The 21,500-nt window shown below is 41.1% G+C and overlaps 1 protein-coding gene across 3 annotated transcripts in view; it reads right to left on the minus strand.

Moving 5' to 3' along the window:
- Window positions 1–417: 417 nt before the first annotated feature.
- The window catches only part of LOC127678557 (TRPM8 channel-associated factor 1), a 39,289-nt gene continuing 18,206 nt past the window's right edge, over window positions 418–21,500 (minus strand). For 2 of the 3 annotated variants that reach the window (XM_052173578.1, XM_052173577.1), the window contains exons 2-9: window positions 16,820–17,459; window positions 10,211–11,205; window positions 9,853–9,950; window positions 9,121–9,334; window positions 8,582–8,821; window positions 7,004–7,341; window positions 5,577–5,830; window positions 418–2,739 (exon numbers count right to left, since the gene is read on the minus strand). In XM_052173578.1, the coding sequence (XP_052029538.1) occupies window positions 2,724–2,739; window positions 5,577–5,830; window positions 7,004–7,341; window positions 8,582–8,821; window positions 9,121–9,334; window positions 9,853–9,950; window positions 10,211–11,205; window positions 16,820–17,445 (2,781 nt within the window). In that variant the 5' untranslated portion in view covers window positions 17,446–17,459 and the 3' untranslated portion in view covers window positions 418–2,723. Of the gene's footprint in view, window positions 2,740–5,550; window positions 5,831–7,003; window positions 7,342–8,581; window positions 8,822–9,120; window positions 9,335–9,852; window positions 9,951–10,210; window positions 11,206–16,819; window positions 17,460–21,500 lie in introns of all 3 variants that reach the window. The other variant, XM_052173579.1, reaches the window with a different exon arrangement.

Here is a 21,500-nt window from a genome sequence, read left to right on the forward strand (position 1 = left end):
GTTTTATTTGCATCTTCATGAAGTGTTTCATACACTACAGTCTGGGGAATGAACAGAAGCTAACAATCTAATACCAATGCCCTTTTGAAGATTCCTTCATTTCAAAACTATTACAAGCTTGCTAGACAGGAAGCACAATCACAAGATGTGGCAAGAATAGCAGGCTTTGTTGTTTTGCTGTTTTTTTGGTTTTGTTTGTTTGATTTTTGTTGTGGTTTTGTAAAATATCCATAGAAATAAGAGAAGGTGAAGCGTGCTCAAGCCTTGGCAGACAGAGTGGCTACAACTGTAGAATCATGGAGGACTTGTGACTACTTAGCCTGGCATATCAGACGAAACCCAGTGCTTGCTGGCCTTGTCAGCTGGTCAGTGGGTTTGGTTCAACCACACCTTACTGAATGTGAAGCCTCTGAAGGATCTTTTATTTGACTTTATTATAAACTTTTCCAAATAATACATGCACAAAGTAAAAAGAAGTAAATAGTACAGAAGTACATGAATAAAAACACAGTTCCCACCCCACCCCCTCTAGTCTCATTTATTAGATGCTTTTCATATCTATTTTTGGATCTTCTGATGGCTAACTTCCTACCTTTAAATAACACATTTGAACAATAATCTCTGGACTTATTAACATTAGACAATCTTTAATATTTCACCATTACAAAAGATAAGGATTTAACATGCACCACCTTTCCCCTGCCTACCCTTCCCCAATGATAGATATTCTTTTGAGGGTCTAATTTATAGCATTAACCAGCACACTAACCATACAACCGTGTTCTATTATCTGAAGACAGCATCATTTCATCCCCACCTCAAATTCTTAAGTAACTCCATTTTTCCTTCTACTTCTCTTCTCTCAACTAATTCAGACTTTGCTTTCTGCATCAACTTGTCAACATCCCTTTCCATCTCTGTTCTGGGTGTAAAATTAAACCTTTTAGACTTGCTTGATAGGCTGATCAAAACATTGAAAATCTATAAGTGGCATCTACATTATTTGGGCTATTAAAATTCTTTTACCAAGCCAAGTGGAAGAAACTTATTTTCTCTACACTCCCAGTGCCATGATGCCCATATCAAGGGGCATATCAAACATACCCACCACCAATGTCCAATCAAGTCTCTTCTCATACTTCATGAGGCTTTGAAATCCTATCCCATTCTATTTTCCTTCATGGTTCAGCCCAAATTTCTTGACATTCTGCTTAATTTTTGTGATTAAAGACTGTATGCCTTTCATATCTCCAAGTGTCCCATTTCCTCAGTGCAACTCTAGCACATTCTTCCCAGAGCCCAGGGTAGTGCTCTCTTCTGATATCTACCACTTTAGACAGAGACATCCTGGAAGAGGGCCACTGGTCTCCCATTGTCTTTCTTCTTCTTTTTTTTGGGGGGGGCGACTTTCGTCCATATATATGGAAAGAAAGTTTTCTTTTAAATGGAAAACTTCCTTAATAAGGGTACAAAGGAGGGAGGCAGAGTTTCTAAAGATTCACCTGCCCAAAAGTGTTTTTATTTTTTATATTACTTCTGATAGTCTGTACTTTATGGAGTTCTGGGAGCATAAATTTTCAAATGTCAACCACTGGTTCCTTGACTTCTGGCATTTAGCACTGCTAGAATTCTCAGATTTGGCTTAGCGGTTTCTCCTTCCCCGGGCACTTTCAACTTACTCCTTGTAGCTCCACTGTTCCAACTTCTCTTAGGACTGTGCCTAGATGTGGTTGATGAGTTTTCTAGTACTGGGTCCTCTCAATCTGGTGTTTCTCAAGTCTTTCTTATTCTTCAACTGTCCAGGATCTCTGTCCTGACTTCTGGAAACTCTTAACAGTTAAACAGGGATTGTGTTTTTCCTTCTTTCCTATTGTTTGTTATTTCATTTTGATGCATATAAGGGGAGATTCATTCTATCTTGTTTTCCAGCTTATCTGCTGAATATTTATGGCAGTCTAATTTTGCTTTTAAACTGTTCAGGATTTTCTCTCCTGAATGTATATTTGTAATGCACCTCAAGTCTCTCTGGAGAAATGATCAGAATCTTAACTGATTTTTTTCTTATAAATTATGTTTCCTTTAGTTTATAATTTTTCAAGCTTTTTATGTCTAAGAGGAAATTTTCCTTATGCTTCTTCCTTGGGCCCTTCCATGTATGAAAATTTCTATGAGGAAATCCACACTGAGAGCCTTTGTTAACTATTGGCTCATTAAATGACGCCTGTTTCTCCCGCAGATCTCTGCTATACCTAGAAGCTGTGATCATGTGAGTAAAGGTCTCAACTCTGAGAAGAAAAATTACGTGACAGGTTAGTGGGGCAGTTATTCTGTGAAAAGAATATCATTTGGAGCACTAATTCTTTACTTCTCCTCAGGTGGTTTATTTGATTTCTTTATTCAAACAACAATAACAATAACAGTTTCACTAGCATCGATGGTAGGTTTACTGTGATCTATGTACAAGGGTCGGGGCTGAGTAGAATGGGGGTCAATTTATAACTGGTACAAGTATTTAGTAGCTAGAGTTTTCTAGTGCTCAAGTCTCTTTGAGGTTCCAGTGTTCGGATCAGTGAATTCTGTCTGAAATCGACCGCATGTTTCCCATTCATAATTTCTCTTCTTTTATTTTTCTCTCTTCCAGAAATTTGTTGAGATCTTCTCCAACCAAATGCTTTTAGTTTCCTTTGCGGAGAGGTCTCAGTTTTCTGTTGTATTCCTGGAGTTCAGGTTAGGCGTGGCCTGAGAAAGGAGGGAAGGCAAACTTATATGTTTAGTCCATCACCTCAGATCTGGAGTACCACTGGAGACGATTGACAGGGAAGAGTACAGGTAACTTTATTGAAAGGATCTCAGACTTGACTGCTGAAAGTAGATGAAAGGGGTGGGAGTGGGAATGGAGAAAACTTACTCTAAAAGATTGGAGTCTTATTGTCTCTCTGAGAAAATGAAACATCTAGGACTTTGGGAAGTTAGGGACTTCACTAATGAGCTACATTACTTAAAAATCTAATAAACCAAATTTGCTTTCATGGTACTCAGTGAAAATGATAATCTGAATAATCAGAACCTAGAAGAGTTGCCTGGTGCGAATGGCTCACTCTTTTGTACTGGAAGCACTTTAGGAGCCTGATTTAAATTCTTCATGTCCACTGATGTTTGGGAGAAACAGAGTCTTTTTGTCCTGCTAAGGTTAGATAGAGGCTAAGTATAATGAGCCCAAACTCTGGCAAGCAGGAGTATAAATGTTCTGTGTTGTTGATTAGTTTTTTTATTTGGTTATTCAAAATACCATAATTATGAATACCATTCTGCAATCATAATGCATGGCTTCAAAATAATAGACCTATCACTATTAGCAGTAGAGTCTTATATAATTTACTTGATCTCTATAAAATTCAGCTCTTTTATTCCTAAAATAAGAGTAATAATAATTTCTACTTCATAAGATTATTGGCACAATTAAATGGCATAACCTACATATAGGGACCGATATAATGCCTGACACACATATTATCAATGCATGATAATTAATAATAATAATTATTTTAAACATGTTCAAAATCCTCATATGATATCTATATGGTAGATATATGTGAAATAAATCTAGGATTGAGAATTTATATAGTAAAGACACACACACAAATGTCTTATAGTCTCTGCATCCACCTACTTACAAGCTATGTAAATAAAACAGATTATGCTAAGATAAATTAAAAAAAGAAATCAGAAAGCTGCTTGTGTACAAACATCAATCCTAGATATAACAATTAAACCTTAAAATTAAATCAAATGGGAAAAACCAAGAGATCTTTGAATGTAGAGTGATTAAATGAAAGCTGTGTTAGCTCTATAGAATTTCTTGTTCCAAAGTGAAGTATTCTATATATCTACAGTCAGTAAGCCCCCACAGCAATTATGTCTTAAATCTCTCACTATGGGAATATAAATACCACTTGAAAGCTGGGTGTCTATTGTTTTCTAAACAATGTCTATTGATGGTTTAAACACTATCTTAGAATTGTATTAGTTTTTGTGAAGATCTCTTCTCTGGATTTTATCAAAGCAGGCATTTAAGCTAAAAAAAAAAAAAAAAAAAAAAAAAAAAAAAAAAAAAAACAGAGTAAAGAGGCCAAATATAAGTAGCTGTAAAAGACAAAAGAAAAAGGACTACATTGTGAATTGGGTTGTGGCTGTGCACACCTGTAACACGGCACTTGATGCCAAGAATGAAAGACCATTGCTTTTAAAGTAAAAAGCCCTACCTATCATAGAGAGGCACTGTCTCAAGCAGCCAACAAAAAACTCCAATGGAAATTTAGAATCCTTTCTTTAGATTCATAAAGCAATGTACCAGAATTATTTTAGAGCTTGAAATGTATAGTACAGGATAGGGTAGGGTAGATAACAGTTCTTTCTTTTAAGTTGATTCAGTGTGTTTGTGTGTGGATGACAGAACACATGTGGAGGTCAGAGGACAACATGCAAGAATTAGGTCTCTTCTTCCACTGTGAGAGTTCTAAGGATTGAACTCAGGTTTTGGGTCTTGGCAGCAAGTGTCTTTACCCACTGATCCTTCTCTCTGGTACTCAATAGCATTTACTTACTGTATATGTCAAAAAATACAAATGATTGTGAATGAATGTGCTTGGTCTGAAGAAATGATAAATATTGGAGGAGACAGATGTGCTTTGCCTAATTCAAGTATTAAAAAATATATTCGCATTGAATGGTATTTTGCTAATATATGTGGGCTTTATATTTTATATATCAGTTGAAAAATTAAGTTTATGACTGTATTTGTTTATAGCACCTAAAACTAAAGTTTAGCTTGAGAATGTTGTTGGGTTAATCAGATAACAAAAATGGCAAATGACGTTTTCTCAATACCCACTAGTCTTTGTGATCACTTTTAGAGGCGTTGGACAACTCCCTAAAATCCTATGAAATAGATCCCAGTGTACAGAATGAGGCCATAAAGTCATGGAGAAGTCAAGGATCTGGCTAGTAACATACAAATGGTCATTTAAAGACCTAGAATTTGGGCACAAAGGAGTCTAAGAGAAAGGCTGATGTTAACTTCTGAGCTGTGGGAGCTAATGGGCTAGCAGGAAATGGAACAACCCTTTCATTGGCCTCCACCATATAGTCCACAAGCTTCTTAATCACCATTAGTCAGACTCTCCATGACCACCTCAAGAGGCAGAGACTTTTATACCTATCCCCAAACCAAGGAAGCCAAGGGAAGGATTGCCCTCTACGGCTCATCAAAAAGGCTGGATAGAAACAAATTCCCAAGCTCTCAGTACTAGGTCAATACAGGGCCAGAAGAGTGCCTGAAACCGAGAAGCAGAGGGGTCGGGCTCATAAGCACAGGCCTTGTTCCTACAGAATTCTGGCTTCATTTTGTGCTGTGTTCTTAACCCACTTCCTAGAGACAGAAGTCAGTAATAAGACACAGGAACAATGAATTAAGAGGAGAAAGCCAGAACTTTAGAAGACAGAGGTAGAGGACTAAACTCCCACCTCTGCTACCTCCCCAAACCTCTCTACCTGCCACCTCGATGGGCACTCCTTACATCTGTGTGAGGATGTACAATTTCATTATATTTTCTTTCCATTCAGGCAGGGAGGCTAAGCTTGTAGCTACTTCCTTCTGGATAGGCCAGCCCCAGGCCTCAAAGAATGGAGCCAGATTCTTCTGCACTTTCTGGGAGAACATCTTGACCCATAGATTCATTTTGTCGACATTGTCTGTGGGCGAGCTTATCGTGTGGTTTCTGTACTCAGTGAAGAGACGAATAAATGGCTCCCAACCAAAGGCCTCTTGGAGCTAGAAAGGGAAAGTTGGAAGCAGGTGAGACATCAAATCTACAAAAGGAAGGTCCAATACACAAGTGAACTTAATGAGTTCAACCTGCTAAACTCTAGCTTTGCATCTGTCACTGAGCATTTTGTGTGCTGTCCTCATGGTCTACTCTCATTTACTAATCATAAGAAAAATGTTGAGGCTAGTGCAGTGCTTACAGACCCTTGGTGAGGGATGGATAGACAAGCAGCTCCAGTGGTCAGTGTTTCCCATCATGGTCACCGGTCACCCACTCATGAGATCATGCATGGAGTAATGAGATCTACACACAGGGATTTAAAATCTACTGGGGTGGAACAATCCTCATTATCTTTCCCAGTGGCAAGGTTAAATTCCAATAGCTTGGAAATGCCCACAATCCTCAGTCGTCCTCACACGGATTCACAAGGCCACTAAAAAATGACCTTTAGAAAAGAAAGTGGATCAAGTAGAAGTCTCTAGACAGTCTAGTTAATTAGAACAAAAAAATGAGTTCTATTACAAAAAAACAGTGAGTGTTAGAAGGTGCCACTGGAAAGAGTCATATGACTTCTTTAACAGTAACTTTCACGACACTATTGGAAATAGCCTAGGCTAGCCAGGGTTACAAGGCTTTGCAGTTAAGGGGCCACATGGGTAGTTGCCGGAACCAACATGTCTTCATTTTCTGGATAAGCAAAGTAACTCACATAAGGAGAAAGGAGCATATGGACATGGACAGAGAAGGATCTGAACATGTGGAAGAATCAGAATACATCATGCCTGGCTTGAATCTATCATGATGTCACTCCCCAGAGTGATCGAAGGAATGATCTCAGGCACTGGGGCTGAAAACTAGGGCACTGAATGACAGTTCAAAGGCAAGGTGACCCTCCAAATCCAAGGCACAGAGGAATCCTGGGTTGCCTACATATGGTGAAATCTGTGCTATATACACATCTAAGGAAATATTGGATCATAGCCCATTATAGACTATGTGATGACAGTTGTCTGATAACTACTCATCAGGCATCAATACATCCCCAGACTCTCTCATTTTTATATAGCTGAATGTGGGAGGCAGATGCAGTGGTGGTCTCTGAGGTCACCAGCTTATCATCTAATCATGGGGCCTTGGTAGTCCCACTTGTCCCATCACCCTCCAGTGTTTCCCAGTACCTGTAGGTATGTTTCCAACGCAGTCCAGGCATTCCAATTTTTCACACTGGGTCCCTTGCTCAAGTAGATTCGTACTCTCTTCTCCCGAACAGGGGGCCATAGTGCAATATTGGCACGGCTTCGAGGTATGCCCAGGACCGTTTCATGCACGTAAACACACCACAGGTTGCATGTGGCTTCCGTAGAATGTGGGGGGAACTCCCACTCCTGCCTCTGCTGGTTGCGGCCCAGCTCATGCACAAGACCCCACAGCCCCTTGGTCCGGATGAGCTTCTCACTGATGAGTTCCTGCACTGACTCCAGATGGCACATGATGGGGTACCCTGCATGCATCCAGCCTGGGGACACAGAAGAAAGAGAAAGAAGAAAGTCAGAATCCTCCCAGCTTGAGGAAGGGTCAGAGGAATCAGAGGCATCAGGTACATATCATGAGATCAAGGCCCATTGAATCAACTGACTGGGACTCATGGGAACTTGCACAGATCATAGAGCCTATAGGGGTCTGACCTAGATCCCTGGCATATACATTATGAGTAAATAACTTGGTAGTTTTGTGGAAATCCTACCAATAGGAATGGGGGTTGTTCCTGACTCTTCTGCCCAATTGTGGGACCTATTTGCCCCTATAAGGTTGTCCTGCCCAGCCTTCATGTGATGGCATGCGCCTGGTATATAGCTTATTATGCTGTGTCTGGTTGATATTCCAGGGAGACCTGTTCTTGTTTGAAGGGAGGTGGATGGGGTGGAAATAGGGGATAGATGAGGTAGGGAAGAGAGATAGGGTTAAGGGGGTAGAGACGGGGGTGGGAGAAACTGGTCAGGATGTAATATATGAGAGAGGATGAAAAATAATTTAAAAACAAACAAAAGAACCCTCCCACCTCATCACTAAATTTGTCTCTGAACCATTTGTTTTCCAAAACGTCCAGTAGCCCAAAGGTCCTTTTAGCACCCATACTGTTGCAAGGCACCATCCAAGCCCAGCCCCTCCCTGGCTTTTCCCTCCACTCATTCTGCCCTGACATTTTCACCTGTCTTGTGACTTGAGCCCTGGGGAGTACAGGCTGCTGAGGACTATTCATGCTGCTATGTGAGTGTCCTGCTTTGGGGAGCAGGGTGGTGATGGTGTCCATGTGGGGGTGTGTAAGGTGCCTCCAGCCCATCCTTAGGTATGGAGCTACCTACATTGACACAAGACTATTCATGCATTGTAAAACTAAGGATCTACAGGGATTTTGGTGGTGCTTCCATGTTGTACCCACAGCCTTTGTTTAGGCTTCTTGGTTCATTTTTCAAATAGTTCATTTCTCAATTAGGTCAAGTCCCTCTACTATATTTTCCCACTTGTTAAAATCCCCTGAGAGGCATCTCGGGTCACATCTCTTGATGTCTTCCATGATACTTCTTGACAGGCTGACATAAGCTACTATTTATTTCATATATAATTCCCTCCTTTTCCATTTAAACAGAAAGGAATATATGTGTATGTCTTGTTAGCAAATCAGTTTTACTCTCCTTGCCTTCTAGCTCCGAGAAGGGCACTTGGGGGCAAACACAAAGAGCTTCTGGAGCACTCACCTACTGAGATCTGAACATCAGCCACTATCCTCTGTGGCAGACGCAAAGGGAAGGACTCGCCTCCCAGCTTAGCCACAGCCTGCATCATCTCATCCCAGAGGCGGAGCAGTGGCTCAGGATTCTCCAGAGTTCGAAGATTTGCAGTGGGCACAGTCAGGATGATGTTCTTAGTGGCCAGTTCTCCCCACGGACCTGGATATTCCAGGAGACGCCGCTTCCATACTTCCTTGGATGTCTCCCCTATAAAGGCAGGATGGCCTTAAAATATCTTTCTCCAAATCCCTTAAGTTAAAACGTACATACAACTTTGACTCCAGATGAGAACCACAAGATAAGAAACAACCACATCTCTTTTCTCTACCCCTTTTGGAAGCCCCTAGGGGTGTGATTTATTTATTTTTCTTGGCACCAAAAACTTAAAGCAACCAGTCACCTCCCTCCACTTGCTTACCCCTGTCTCCTGTACTGAGTAGCCCCAGAAACCGCTTCAATTTCAGCTTCTCCCATCTCCCTATGTGAACCTTACAGTGTCTCCTTACCTAGCTTGTAGAATGGAGCACGAACAGCCCCCTTCACAATGAAGGGCACAGAACCCAGTTTGCTATGCTGAGGCACAATGATATAGAGGAGACCACCCCAGAGGCAGGAGACCGATTTCGTGGGTTTGTCCAAGCAACACCGGTTAATCACCAGGGGGCCTCGGAACAGTTTGCTGGCCCTGGACAGGTCATCAGTATGACAGCCAATTTGTATCTGGAGCAGAGAAATCACCCTTAGTCGCACGGAGTGTGTGAGTGGCACGGCACAAGAGAGCATAGGAAGTAGACTCGGAAGGGCCATTAGGTTATTACCCCATGTACCACTCATGATGTCATGTATAAGAATATTGAAATTGTAGCATTTCATGAGTTCAAACATATGCGATGGAAAGCAAATCACTATTCACTGACTGGATACCTACAAAATGTCGGGGAATCTTCCATGTGAGGCCTTTCTTAGTCTTTATTATATGACAGAAGTTAAAAGGACAAATTTAAGAGTAGAGATTGCTATTCTGTGACAAGAGAGTATAGAGTCCTGAGCCCTACGATGTATCATTTTGATATATTTTGTTATATATCAAAGCACATTTTTTCATCTTTAAGAAGGAAAAGGTGTTTAACATTGCCCTAAACTGCCAGTAGCACTCTACACAGACACCTACAATGCCCATTTTGATAGCAAGACCATTTGAATTCTGCACTATGTGGTGAGATGGGGAGAGGCCTTACCTTCAGATCAGCAGAGACAGCGCTTGCAGGCAAGGAGACTTCTATGACTTGCCTTCCAGGTACATAGAGTCCAGTGCTCATCCAGCAGTATCGAGTCCCTGCCAAAGCACAGGAAGGGCAGGATTCATCCCTGCTCCATACAGTGCTTCTCCCTCATGACTTCAGCTGCTCCTTTCCCTAACATGTTGCTGTGACCCTTTCAAATACTGCCCCAAACCCGAACCCTATCATCCTGAAGAGCAAGGCAATGAAGGGCAGTGATGACCTCTGCAGGTGATCAAACTTGCAACACTGCAGCAGTCTCCTGTCCCTGTTCTGCAGATGCCCATAAAACCAAGCTCCCATCCTTCTGCCATACCTGGATTGTTGCAGTTGACCTTCACGGTGATGGGAGACGGTGAGGGGCGCAGGTAGCGGCTGCTGTACGCGTCTTCAATTTCTGGGATCAGCAGTGAGAGGTCACTTCCAGAGTTGGCCAGACCTGTGGCCAGGGAAAGCATGGCCCCCCTACAACAGTCATTGATGATCGGGTTCTCTCTGGTTGCCACTGGAAGCCGATAGCGGCTCATCAGCTTCCGCAGGAGTCTGTGTACAGACATGTAAGCAGGGACCTCCTCTGCAGGAATCTGCAGGAAAGTTGCCCCATCTGGGCCCAGCTTGGCTAGCCAGCCCTTCTCCACATTCCCTCTCTTCCTGCCCATTATCATCTGGAACTCTGCTAGGGTAGAGCGGAAGTGATAGATTCTTTTTCCTGCTTTAGGGATATGGAAAGGTCCTGGATTGAGGCTTTGGCTTGTGATGCTGATACCAAAGGCGTTGAGGAGCAGGTTTCCTGGGAATCGAGCCAGAGGGGACACTCCTGGGTTCTTAAAAGCCCACCACCAGGCTTGGGTTCCAACAAACAGCCCACCACCCTCTGCTACAAACTCCTGTAGTTCCTTAATCCCCACATCGCTCGTGGGTTCGAAGCAGTAGACACTTGCATCCCTGGTTAGGTGGGGCTCAATGCTGGTGTCTATACCCCCTACTGCGAGCAGACCACTTAGTGTTCTCAGCTCTGTCTGCACCACAATCTTGCCTCTGCGGCCACCATCCAGCCAGCGGACAGCATTGAGTAAAAAGGGGCCGAGTTTACCCACAGTGAATAATACCTTGTGACCAGTTACAACCACCCGACCCCGGCCATAGCGTGCAGCAGCTATCACACAGCCATGGTAGGTATCTAGCCCCACAGGAAAAGCTAAAGACCCATGCACTAGTAACTGGGATGGGAAGCAGTCCGAGTTGGTGATATCCAGGTCTATGATGCCACGTAGAAGCTCATCTCTGTCTTCTGAGAGGTCATCATCACAACTGCAAAAGACACACACACTCCTGATTAGAAGGACCACTCTCTGTTTAGTTCCTTGAACACTGCCTGCTACACAAGGGTACTTACTATTACTTTAACTAATACTGTTTTCAGTTATTGTAGAAGATTTGGGAAGAACAGAGTAATGAAAAATTTGGGGGTAGGAGACACAAGATCTCTATTAATTCTGTTAATGTTCATTTTCAAATTACCATTTCTTAAAAGGAAATTCTATGGAAAATCTTGCTGTGTTTCTCTGATACTAAACTTTAGACACCACATTCTAGACTGAAGTTCGTGTTTATTCCACCCATGTATTCCGGAATGCAAGGAATTAGGTGAGGAATTATGTTTTTATTCTTAGAATGAGTCTTATGGATACACTTCACACCTTTAATGTGATAAAGGCAGTCTGTGGAGAACAGAGTTCATGGTGTCAACGAAGAGTCAGTATCTTAGAAGATAGGGTTGGGGTCAGTCATTAGTCTTAACTCTCATGAGACCTGTGGTTCCTTGGTGGGAGGAGTACCACCGCCTACCTCTAAAACATCACCTGTCTGATGCTTGCTCAACAGGAATGCTGGAATGCTGTGGGGTTTTGCTCAACTCTGGTGCTTTTCCTATGCATAATACATCCCCTCCCCTGCTGAGGACCGTAAGCCACCTATAAATGCCAAAGGGAGACTGAGTCCTGGATGCTTAGGATGACCTCCACACACTTGAAATTCTAGAATCAAATCTGTCACTTCTGCTGGGGATCAAGCTATGGTAGTGATGTGTCAGGAGCCAGCACATAGGTAGATAGTAGTCCCAGTGCTGTTCGGAACTCTGACTAAGCGATGAGAAACTGGGCATTGCAGCAGACTGGCTTTCTCCTTCCTTGAGGCAACAACCATGAAAATCACTTTTTCTGGCTCTGATTTTATCCCCTTTCATACTCTCCTGTGATGAGATAGAAAATAGATAAACTTGCAGTATAACAGGGCACAATCAGCCAAGTGGGAGAGGGGGATATTTGTACTGGACACTACGTAGGTGGAATCAGATGAATCAGAAACCTCCAGGAACAGAAGAGTGTGGGATGCATGTGAGTAAGAGATGGTGAAGGAACAAAAGGGTCAGGATGATCATTCATTCGTAACAAGAAGTTACAGGAACCAGTAAAGATCAGCTCAGAATTCTTCGGCACCTTATAATGGACAAAAATCACAAACATCACAGCATATAGAAGCTCAATAGGCCTAAAAAAAGGTGTTTGCCATTACTACTCTCCATGGAAATGGAAATCAAATTCACAGTGAGGTATGGGTCCCCATCTACTAGAATGAGTATTATCAAAATGTCAAAAGACATCAAGTCTGATGAAGACATGAAGAACAGGGAATTTTTGCATATGGGTGGAAGGAATGTAAACTAGTAGTAACAATCTAGAAAATGGGTTGGAAAGTTCTTGAAAAGCTTAAATAGAGCTACCACATGACCCAGGCAGTTCTCCATTGGGTGTGTACCCAAAGCAAATAAGATCAGTGTCTTCCAGACTCTCATGTTCCTTGAAGCATTTACACAATAGCCAAGATAAAGAGGAATATCTCAGCCTATGTGTTGGTGAGAGAAAAGCTTGTTATGTGAAGTTTTGGTGAGGACATTATTTAATTTCCCTTGGGTTATACCTTGGAAGGAGATGGCTGGATGCTACCAATCTTTCCATTTTGTAGTTCTGTACATTGTCTTCTATAAGCAATCTTTGCCTAATGCAGGATTGCAAGTGATTTTTTTCTGTGCTATAGTTTAGAAGTTTTTCAATTTTTCTTTTGTACTTGGGTCTAGACCTGTTTTTGAGTATTTTGTGTGAAATAGGTTAAGGATCAAAGTTCATCTTTCCCATAAGGGTATTGAGTTGTTCCTGAATCATATGCTGAAAAGACTGCTTTTTTCCTCATTGAGCAAATCTCTCTGAACTATGTGGTCTGTTTCAGCGACCGATTTGTGTACCTTTATGCCAGTATCAGTGTTTTGATCTCATTGTTCATTTCACTCTTTTCAGTACACAGGCACTGGATCATCCATTCACTGGATGGTTGCCTATAGTATAGGGAGTGGGTCTCTGAGAGCAGGTGAGATGGCTCAGTGAATCCTAGAGACATGAGTTTAAGCCCTAAAGTCCATGGAAAGGACAAAGGACAGAACAACTGATTTTGACCTCCACACATGTGCTTGCACATGCCCTTCTGTCCTCCACATCTCTCTCATGTACACAATAATAATAAATTTACAAAACATAGTTTGTGAGAGACCACATTCATAACTTTTATTAGAATATATTATAAAATTGTTAGATTTTTATTAGTATTCATTGTTATACTAATAATGTACTTAATTTATAAATTAAACTTTGGTATATTTAGGTATGTATAGAAAAGTCCATTTTATATATACACACAAATATCTATATTTAGCTATTTCACTTAATATTTAATCAAGAACTTTATGTCAATGAGTATTGCTCTATAGGTTTCTTTTCCTTAGTCTCTTTTTTCACTTTATTATTCTGTGTATGTGTGTGCACACATATGCAAATGCCAAAGGTTGGTATCATGTCAAGCACCTTCTTCAATCAATCACTTTCTGCCTTATTTCCTGAGACAGGGTCTTTTAATGGATCCAGGATCATTAACTGAGCTGGACCACCTGGCCAACAAGCCCAGGATATCCTCCTGTTCTTCTTACTCGATGTTCAGATTACAGGTATATTACTCTGGCTGACTCCTCTCCCTGAACCATGGAATTTATGGAATCCAACTCAGGTCTTCATCCTGCTTACATCACAAGCATTTTACCTACTAAAGCCACCTCACTAGCCCTTTCTTTAATTTCAGTACAACAGAAATGCTGGTGAAGCAATAACGTTTGGGGTGCTTTCCTCCTATGCGCTGGAAGAGTCTCTGTGTAGGGTTCTCATCATTTGCTTCTTAAAAGTTTCATAAAATTAGTCAGTCTATTAGGGACTGGGATGCTGTTGTTCTCTTGTTGATTTTACATATACATATTAAAATTCAAAACAATAGGGAAGTTGTGTAATACAGGGGGTTTCTTCATATCTTTGACACAACTACTGAAAAAGTGTTAAACAGCCAGGTTACACTTGGCAGAACTAAAACGTTAACACAGGCTAAGTACTAGTTACTAAAGTACTTAGCTAGACAGGTAGCAAGTGCCTATTAGCCCACTTAGAATGCTGAAGTAGAGGGTTCACTAGTCTAAGGCTAGCCTGGACTTCATAGTGAGCTCTGTCAATGAATAAAACGTTTAACATTTTGTTATCATCATTATTATAAGCTATTATTATTAACCTATTATTACTGAGACAAAGACTAACTATGTAGTTTTGACTGGACTATAACTTATTATACAGGTCAGGCTGGTCTGGAACTCACTTTGTAGAGATTTGCATACATTTGCCTCCTGAGTGATGAGATTAAAAGCATGAGCCACCATCCTGTAAAACTCTCCATAAATTTTACTTGCTTTTCTCTTAAACGACTTCTACAATGCAAACCTGCAAACCACCTTTCATAGAATATTGAGGTGCTTTAATTACAATTCAATTTATTTTAACATATTGTCTTTTTTTCCTGTTTAGTTTCATACTTGTGTCTATCAAGAAGTCTGTCCAATTCATATAAGTTAACAAATTCAGTAGCATAAGTTTTATCAACTCTTTTATTACCCTTTAATGTCTATAAACCCACATTAATGACCCTCCTTCCATTCTTGAAATTCTTAATTATTTCTTGTCATGATCAGCTTATCCAGTGGCTTATCACTTTATTGATTTTTTTTCAATTAAGCAATTATTGGTTTTCCTGATTTACTCTTCTCTACACATCATTGACACATAACTAGTAACAACCTCTGAGGATTTGCAGATCCCTATTACAAATACATGTCTACATCTGTCCTGATAGTTTCAAAGCCACTTGTGGAGATAGGCTAATGTTTATCTTCAACTTTTAAAAATCTGAACTCTTTTTAGTCATCTGAAAGATTTTTCTGTTGCCAATATCATTTCACTAATATATTCAGGCTGGAAAAGACACACATAACAAATTTGAAAGCTGGCTAATTCAGGTTTCAGTGTGGTGTTTACACAAAAGGATTTATTTAGAGCACTTGGGTGTTTGGAACATGAACATTTATCCGACATCCATTTCTGCAAATGCCTGATGCCTTTGGAAACAGCCAAGGATCTTTCTAACCAGAGGATCCATAGCCTGAAAGGGAATGGTGCCCTAAAGAGGGACCCAGAGGTTCTACCCCAACAGGCCTGTTCTAGACGGAAAGAGTTGAAGGACATTCAAAGGCCAGACTGTACAATTGCTGGCCTCAGGTTCTGGCTGCCAGATTCTTCTGCACTATAATGCACAACAGCTTGTTACACAGTTATTCATTTTTTAAAATGTCTTCTAGATATTGTCATTAGAGATATTTCTACACACTTCATGTTTAGATTTTTGTAACTTTGTAACTCATCTTAACATGCAAATCTGAAGTTTATCTTATGAAATATCTGACACAGAATATATTCAATAAACTCTGGAATAACTAATAGGTAAATAAAAAGAGATTGAACTCCTTGCAGAAGCCACAATTCTGAGTTAAAATCAAACAAGATTCCTTCTTACCAAAAATATAGGGTACATAGATTGCCAGGTTAATTTGTCATGAATACTTATTAATTTAGCTTATTCATCATCCCTCTAAAGGACTCACTGTATCTTCCTCACCCAATCTGACTCCTTTGTTTATATCAGTCAGAAATAACAGTGACAAGAAATAACAGTTTCCAAGGAAGCTAAGAAATGTTATAATAGGAGGTGGTCTACTGCCCATTTGCTGTTCTTGAGCAGAACTTAACTTCAAATACTCCTCATTTATTAGTCTATCTACACAGTCAAAAAATGTTCACTGAATGCTAATTAATTGCTGCATATACAACATTGTGTGTGAAAAAAACAGACTTGGAAATACTTTCCACTACTCTCCAGTGAAGCCTGCCCTTGTACCCAGTCAGCATCTGTTTCTTCCATTCTCAGAAGATCATTTGACTCCAGGGGTAAACTTATGTTCTTCTAATGATCAGTATTAGTATATAGAATTGTGCTGTCTCTTTTCCAGCTCAACTTCCAAATGCACAGCTTCCTGTTTCCATCCTAACTGCACATAAAGATTTCAAAATACTTCTCACAGCTCTCCTGACTTTGGCCCAGAGGACTTTTCTATGTTTTTCTTTCCCTAATAGTTTCCTTTTCTTGGCAAAGAAACTTCCTGTGAACCTTCTTACATAAAACAGGCCAATTCTTGGGTTCAACAGTACTTTTAAGCTAAGTTCTGAGGAATATCATAGTCAAAATTTTTTTCCTCCTCAAAGAGCTAAACAGATTGTTCTGGGGAGACAATGTCACTCCTAAGTCTCAGAGTATTAAAACATCTAATTGGCTATGGTAAATACATGTCTGAGTTTCGAATTGTTTTCTGTTAGCCTGGAAGCAACCTGAAGATGGAATCATGTCAGGTTTTCAGTATGAGGCCGACTTCCCGCTATGGTAAGATACTTACCGAACTAAGATGGGTATCTTAGGCATCTTCTTGGAGACTTTAAAGAAACTTGTGTCTGCTTTGTTGTCAGTGAAGTACACACCAGCCACACTGGTCACCAGATTCCCAGGAAATGCAAACAGAACTCTATCATCATCATCATCATTCTGGGGTTCCCAATCCCAGGCCTCGCCTCCGATGAGCAAGCCCCCTCCACGTTTCACAAACTGGACTAGCTTATCTGTCATGGTTTCATTGTAGGCATCAATGCAGTAAACACCCAGGGAGTCATTCACTTCCGGCTCAATCTTGGCCTCTATTCCGCAGCTCTCGAGGATTTTCACCAGTGGTGCTAAAGACGAGTGCACGCCAATGGCTAACTCAGGGGAGGAACGAAGCCACCCAACAGCATTGACCAGAAAGACAAAGAGCTGGCTTTCCAAAAAGAAGTCCTCATGAGATGCTACCACCATGCGACCTCTACCATAGGTAGAGGCAGCAATGAGGACCTGGCCCACGTCATTCACCATTATAGGAAATGAAGCCTCTCCAATAAGAAGAAGTTCACATGGAACAGAATCCTTGGGGATATCCCAACTTGTTACTCCATTCATAAGGGCCTCAAAGGCAGCTGAGGGAGTTGCCATGGTTCTGTTGGTTTCTGCAAAGGGGGAAAAAAAGACTCCATTTAACAAAGAATAATTAAACAATAGAAAACTGAGCAAGGTATTTATTCCACCAGGAATGGCAATGGCATCACTGTGTGATAAGACTCAGTATCAACCCCATTTAGTCCATTGCCATCAATGGAGAGTATAGGATTCTATGCCACCACAGAAGAAAGCAACACAGAAGGGAGAAATAATGATAGAATTGTGTCTCCCATAGGCAAAGTTTGAATTCCTAACCTGCTATCTAGGAACATGACAGTTTGGACATAGGGTCTAACTTGGTAACATCTCCCTTCATAACATCTTCTGGAAGGAGATGTTACCAAGGTAATAGGACGTCATGCTGGATTTGAAAACTGAGAGGTTGAAACATAGCTTAGAATGCCATCAGAGAAGACAGGGAATATGGTGATGTATCTGCAGACTGAGGAACACCAGGGATTGCTGGCAAAATCCAGAAGCTGTAATAGAGGCATGGAAAAACTCTACCTCTGAATTCTAGAAGAAATCAACACTGCTCAAGTCTAGGCACCAAAATTCTAATCCTCTAGAACAGTTGTTCTCAACTGATGCTGCAGTCTTTTAATTCAGTACATGTTGTGTTGACCCAAAGCATAAAAATATTTCACTGTTACTTCATAACTGTAATTTTGCTATTGCTATGAATAATAATATAACTATCTGACATGCATGATATCTGGGAAGAAGTTGTTAGTCTCCCAAAGGGGTTATGACCTACAGGTTGAGAACCACGGCTCTAGAACTTGGAGGGGAAAAAATAGCATCATCATTTTGAGCCATTGTAATTGTGATCATTTGGTACGGATTCCTTGAGAGCCGGTGTAGTGGTGTAGACTGCTCTCCCCCGACACCGCTCTCATCCACCTTGGCTTCCTCTCTAGTCATATTAACCTTAGTGTGGAGCATTAGACTCTCAGGATGAATAATCAGGGATCCCTAGCTTGGGTCAGTCACAAGCTGAATAAGAGGAACAAGAAAGTTCTCCGTAGCTGAATACCATATCCCAGACACCAAGACACAGAAATTAGCAAGCTATGAAATGATGGCAGATTGTTCCGTGCAGCTGAGGCATGGCCGAGGAAGGTGTACCTGTGTCCATCAGCTCCTAAATGTGCTTTGCTTCTTCCCTGGGAGTGTCCCATCCATGCTGCTCTCCAATCTCCCAGGAGTGTTCAGTCATGTGCACATACCATACATTTGCACAGAAACTTGTTTGGTCAAGGGTAAATCATTTACTTTATATTGGTGAGTAAGATGGAATGTTCACAAAGTAGACAAAATAGTCTAACCTGGTGTTGGTTATTGCAACACCCAGGCTGTGTTTACTGGCTGTGGTCTCAGAGTTTTCCTATTTGGCAGCTAATATTAATGTTAATGCTAAGACCAATTTTAATGGCTGTGGCATTTATTTTTACAAATCTCGCTGGACCCCTGCAAGTCCTTGGTCTGTGGGCTATGATTTCCACAGCCATGGATGGAAAGAACTTTATCCCATGTAGCTAATAAATTCAAGTTCCTGTTGAAAGAGAGCAGAGATTGCCTGGAGCGTGTCACTAACTTACAGAAGCCTTAAAATTACAGCTGTCTATGGTGGCACACTTCTGAAACCTCAGCATATTGCCTCAGATAGAGGCAAACTGTGAGGAAATAAAATCCTATTATGTTACCCACCTTACGTGTTTTCATGTAATGTGGCTGCCTCTGGGACTTGATAAAGTGGTCCGGTCTGTCAAGAACTCAAGGCCAGTCTTGGCTACATGAGAAGCTGCCTCAGAAAAAAAGAAAAATCTTCCTTCAAGGGGGGTGGGTGGGTGGGTGGTGAGAGGCTTTTCTAAGTAAAATTACACAAACCAGATGATTTTAGCTGTTAAATACCAGAGCTGACCTTTTACCCGCCTCAGAGAATATCTAAAGAATGCAACCACCCAATATCTAGTTAGTGATAAACTTGTCTCATTCTCACCCTTCTTCTTGTCCACAAATATCCAGGATAACACACTGTGCACAGCCACGGTAATATCCACTCTTCCTTTTCGTCCCATTTCCATTACAAGCCCTGTCAATGTCCTCGCTGACAATCTGCCAGGACACTGTGATGAACCCAGTTTGGTTCTTTAGTAATTCATGTCTAGACTGAAGGAATCTACTGTCCAAGTCTCTCCAGTTGGTTCCTAGCCTTATCATTCTGAAAGTATTCTAATAATATCTTGTTCTTGAAGAGAAATCCACAGAGATTCACATCTATCCGCTGGAGAAGACCTGACTGACTCCTTTCTCCCAGTCTGACCTCCCCATGCTAGGGTGCCAGCTCCAGCAAGTTTACAGCTGATTCCAGCCTCCTCCCATCCTTCCTGAAAGTGCCACCCAGGACAGACTCTACTTCCATTTCCAATTCCTTTTCGGTCTCCCTCTCACATCCCCACCGCTTCTTTTCTGTCTATGGAAACTACTATTCTAGGTTAAGATGTACACAGAGGAGAAAATTTGAGACATTTTCCATGAAAAATTAATTATTGCCACGAGTCGGGCAATGAGAAATATAATTTAGATCACCAAAGGGTGAACTAAGAGAAAGAGGAGACAGAGGAGAGATGATGGGGAAGATGAAGGAGAACATGAAGATAATTGATTGACCCACCCATACTTCCTTGTAATAAGAGAGGCAGAATTAAAGATATATGTCCATGGATGCTAAAACAAAACTACAAATGGACACTGGTATGTGAAACCCAAGAGTGGACATAGATCAAAGACAAGGGAGTTTCCTAGGAACATTGTTATGTATGAGGGTTCAGGATCTGAAATTCAATCGTAACTTATTTTCTAAAACCTCCATAGATATTCCATTTGCACACCAAATGACATCCTGTTGCATATCTCCTCACACTAATGCTCATTCCCTCAAGAGCTACCCATCAGACTCTTGTGTATTGGCCAACACTTTCCAAGTTGTGGATAATCATGCAGTCAGAGAAGATTATTCATACTCATGTCTACCTCATTGGTTGGTTGTTCTCTTAGCTAGTCTGTATGTGCATGTGATAAGTCTATTTGGTATCTACTTAGAGTGATCTAGATAATACTTTCGGTGAGAATTTCAAGTCCATGTATAAGTAAGTTTTGAACATATTTTCTGTGGTTAAGGCAATGATAACAGTGTGGCAACTGTAGTAATAACATAGCAACACACTCCTTATCAAGTTTCTCATGTTGTAACACATTATGTATTAAATTCTGACAAACTTATAGGGTATATATATTCCCCATTGTATAGTTTCTGGAGAAGAAAACCTCAGATCTTTTCAGTGGTGAGGGAATTTTTCACTTGCTTCATATCACATAGATAGATAAGTAGTGACTCTAGGATCCCAATACAGGAAATGCAGAAGTGAAGTGACTCCTTTTTAAATATTTATTTATTTTACGTGCATGTGTATGTGTGCCCTCCAGTTTTATGTCAACTTGACACAAGCTAGTCTCATCTGAATGGAGGGAACCTCAGTTGAGAAAATGCTTCCATAAGATCCAGCTGTAAGAGCATTTTCTTAATCATTGACAGGGGAAGGCCCAGCTGTTTTGGGTGCTGCCATCTCTGGTATGGTGGTCTTGGTTCTATAAGAAGAGCAAGCCATCGGGTGCAAGCCAGTGAGCAGCACCTTTCCGCGGTCTCCGCCTCAGCTTCTGCCTTTAGGTTCCAGCCCTGTTTGAGTCCCTGTCATGGCTTTCTTCAGTGTTGGTCTATGAGGTGAAAGTATAAGCCAAATAAACCCTTTCCTCCCCAACTTCTTTGGGTCATGATGCTTCATCATAGCAACAATAACTGTAACTAGGACAACACGTATCTGAGTAGTATGTACTCTGACCACCTGCGTGCAGGAACTACCAGAGGATGGAAGGAGTTAGGCGCTCCAGAACTGGAGTTAGAGGTGATTGTGAGTCACTCTATGTGTGCTGAGAACCAAACCAAAATACTCTTAACCACTGAGCCATCTCTCTATCCAAAAGTACAG

Source organism: Apodemus sylvaticus, chromosome 2, assembly GCF_947179515.1.
Source record: "Apodemus sylvaticus chromosome 2, mApoSyl1.1, whole genome shotgun sequence".
Lineage (NCBI taxonomy): Eukaryota > Metazoa > Chordata > Mammalia > Rodentia > Muridae > Apodemus > Apodemus sylvaticus.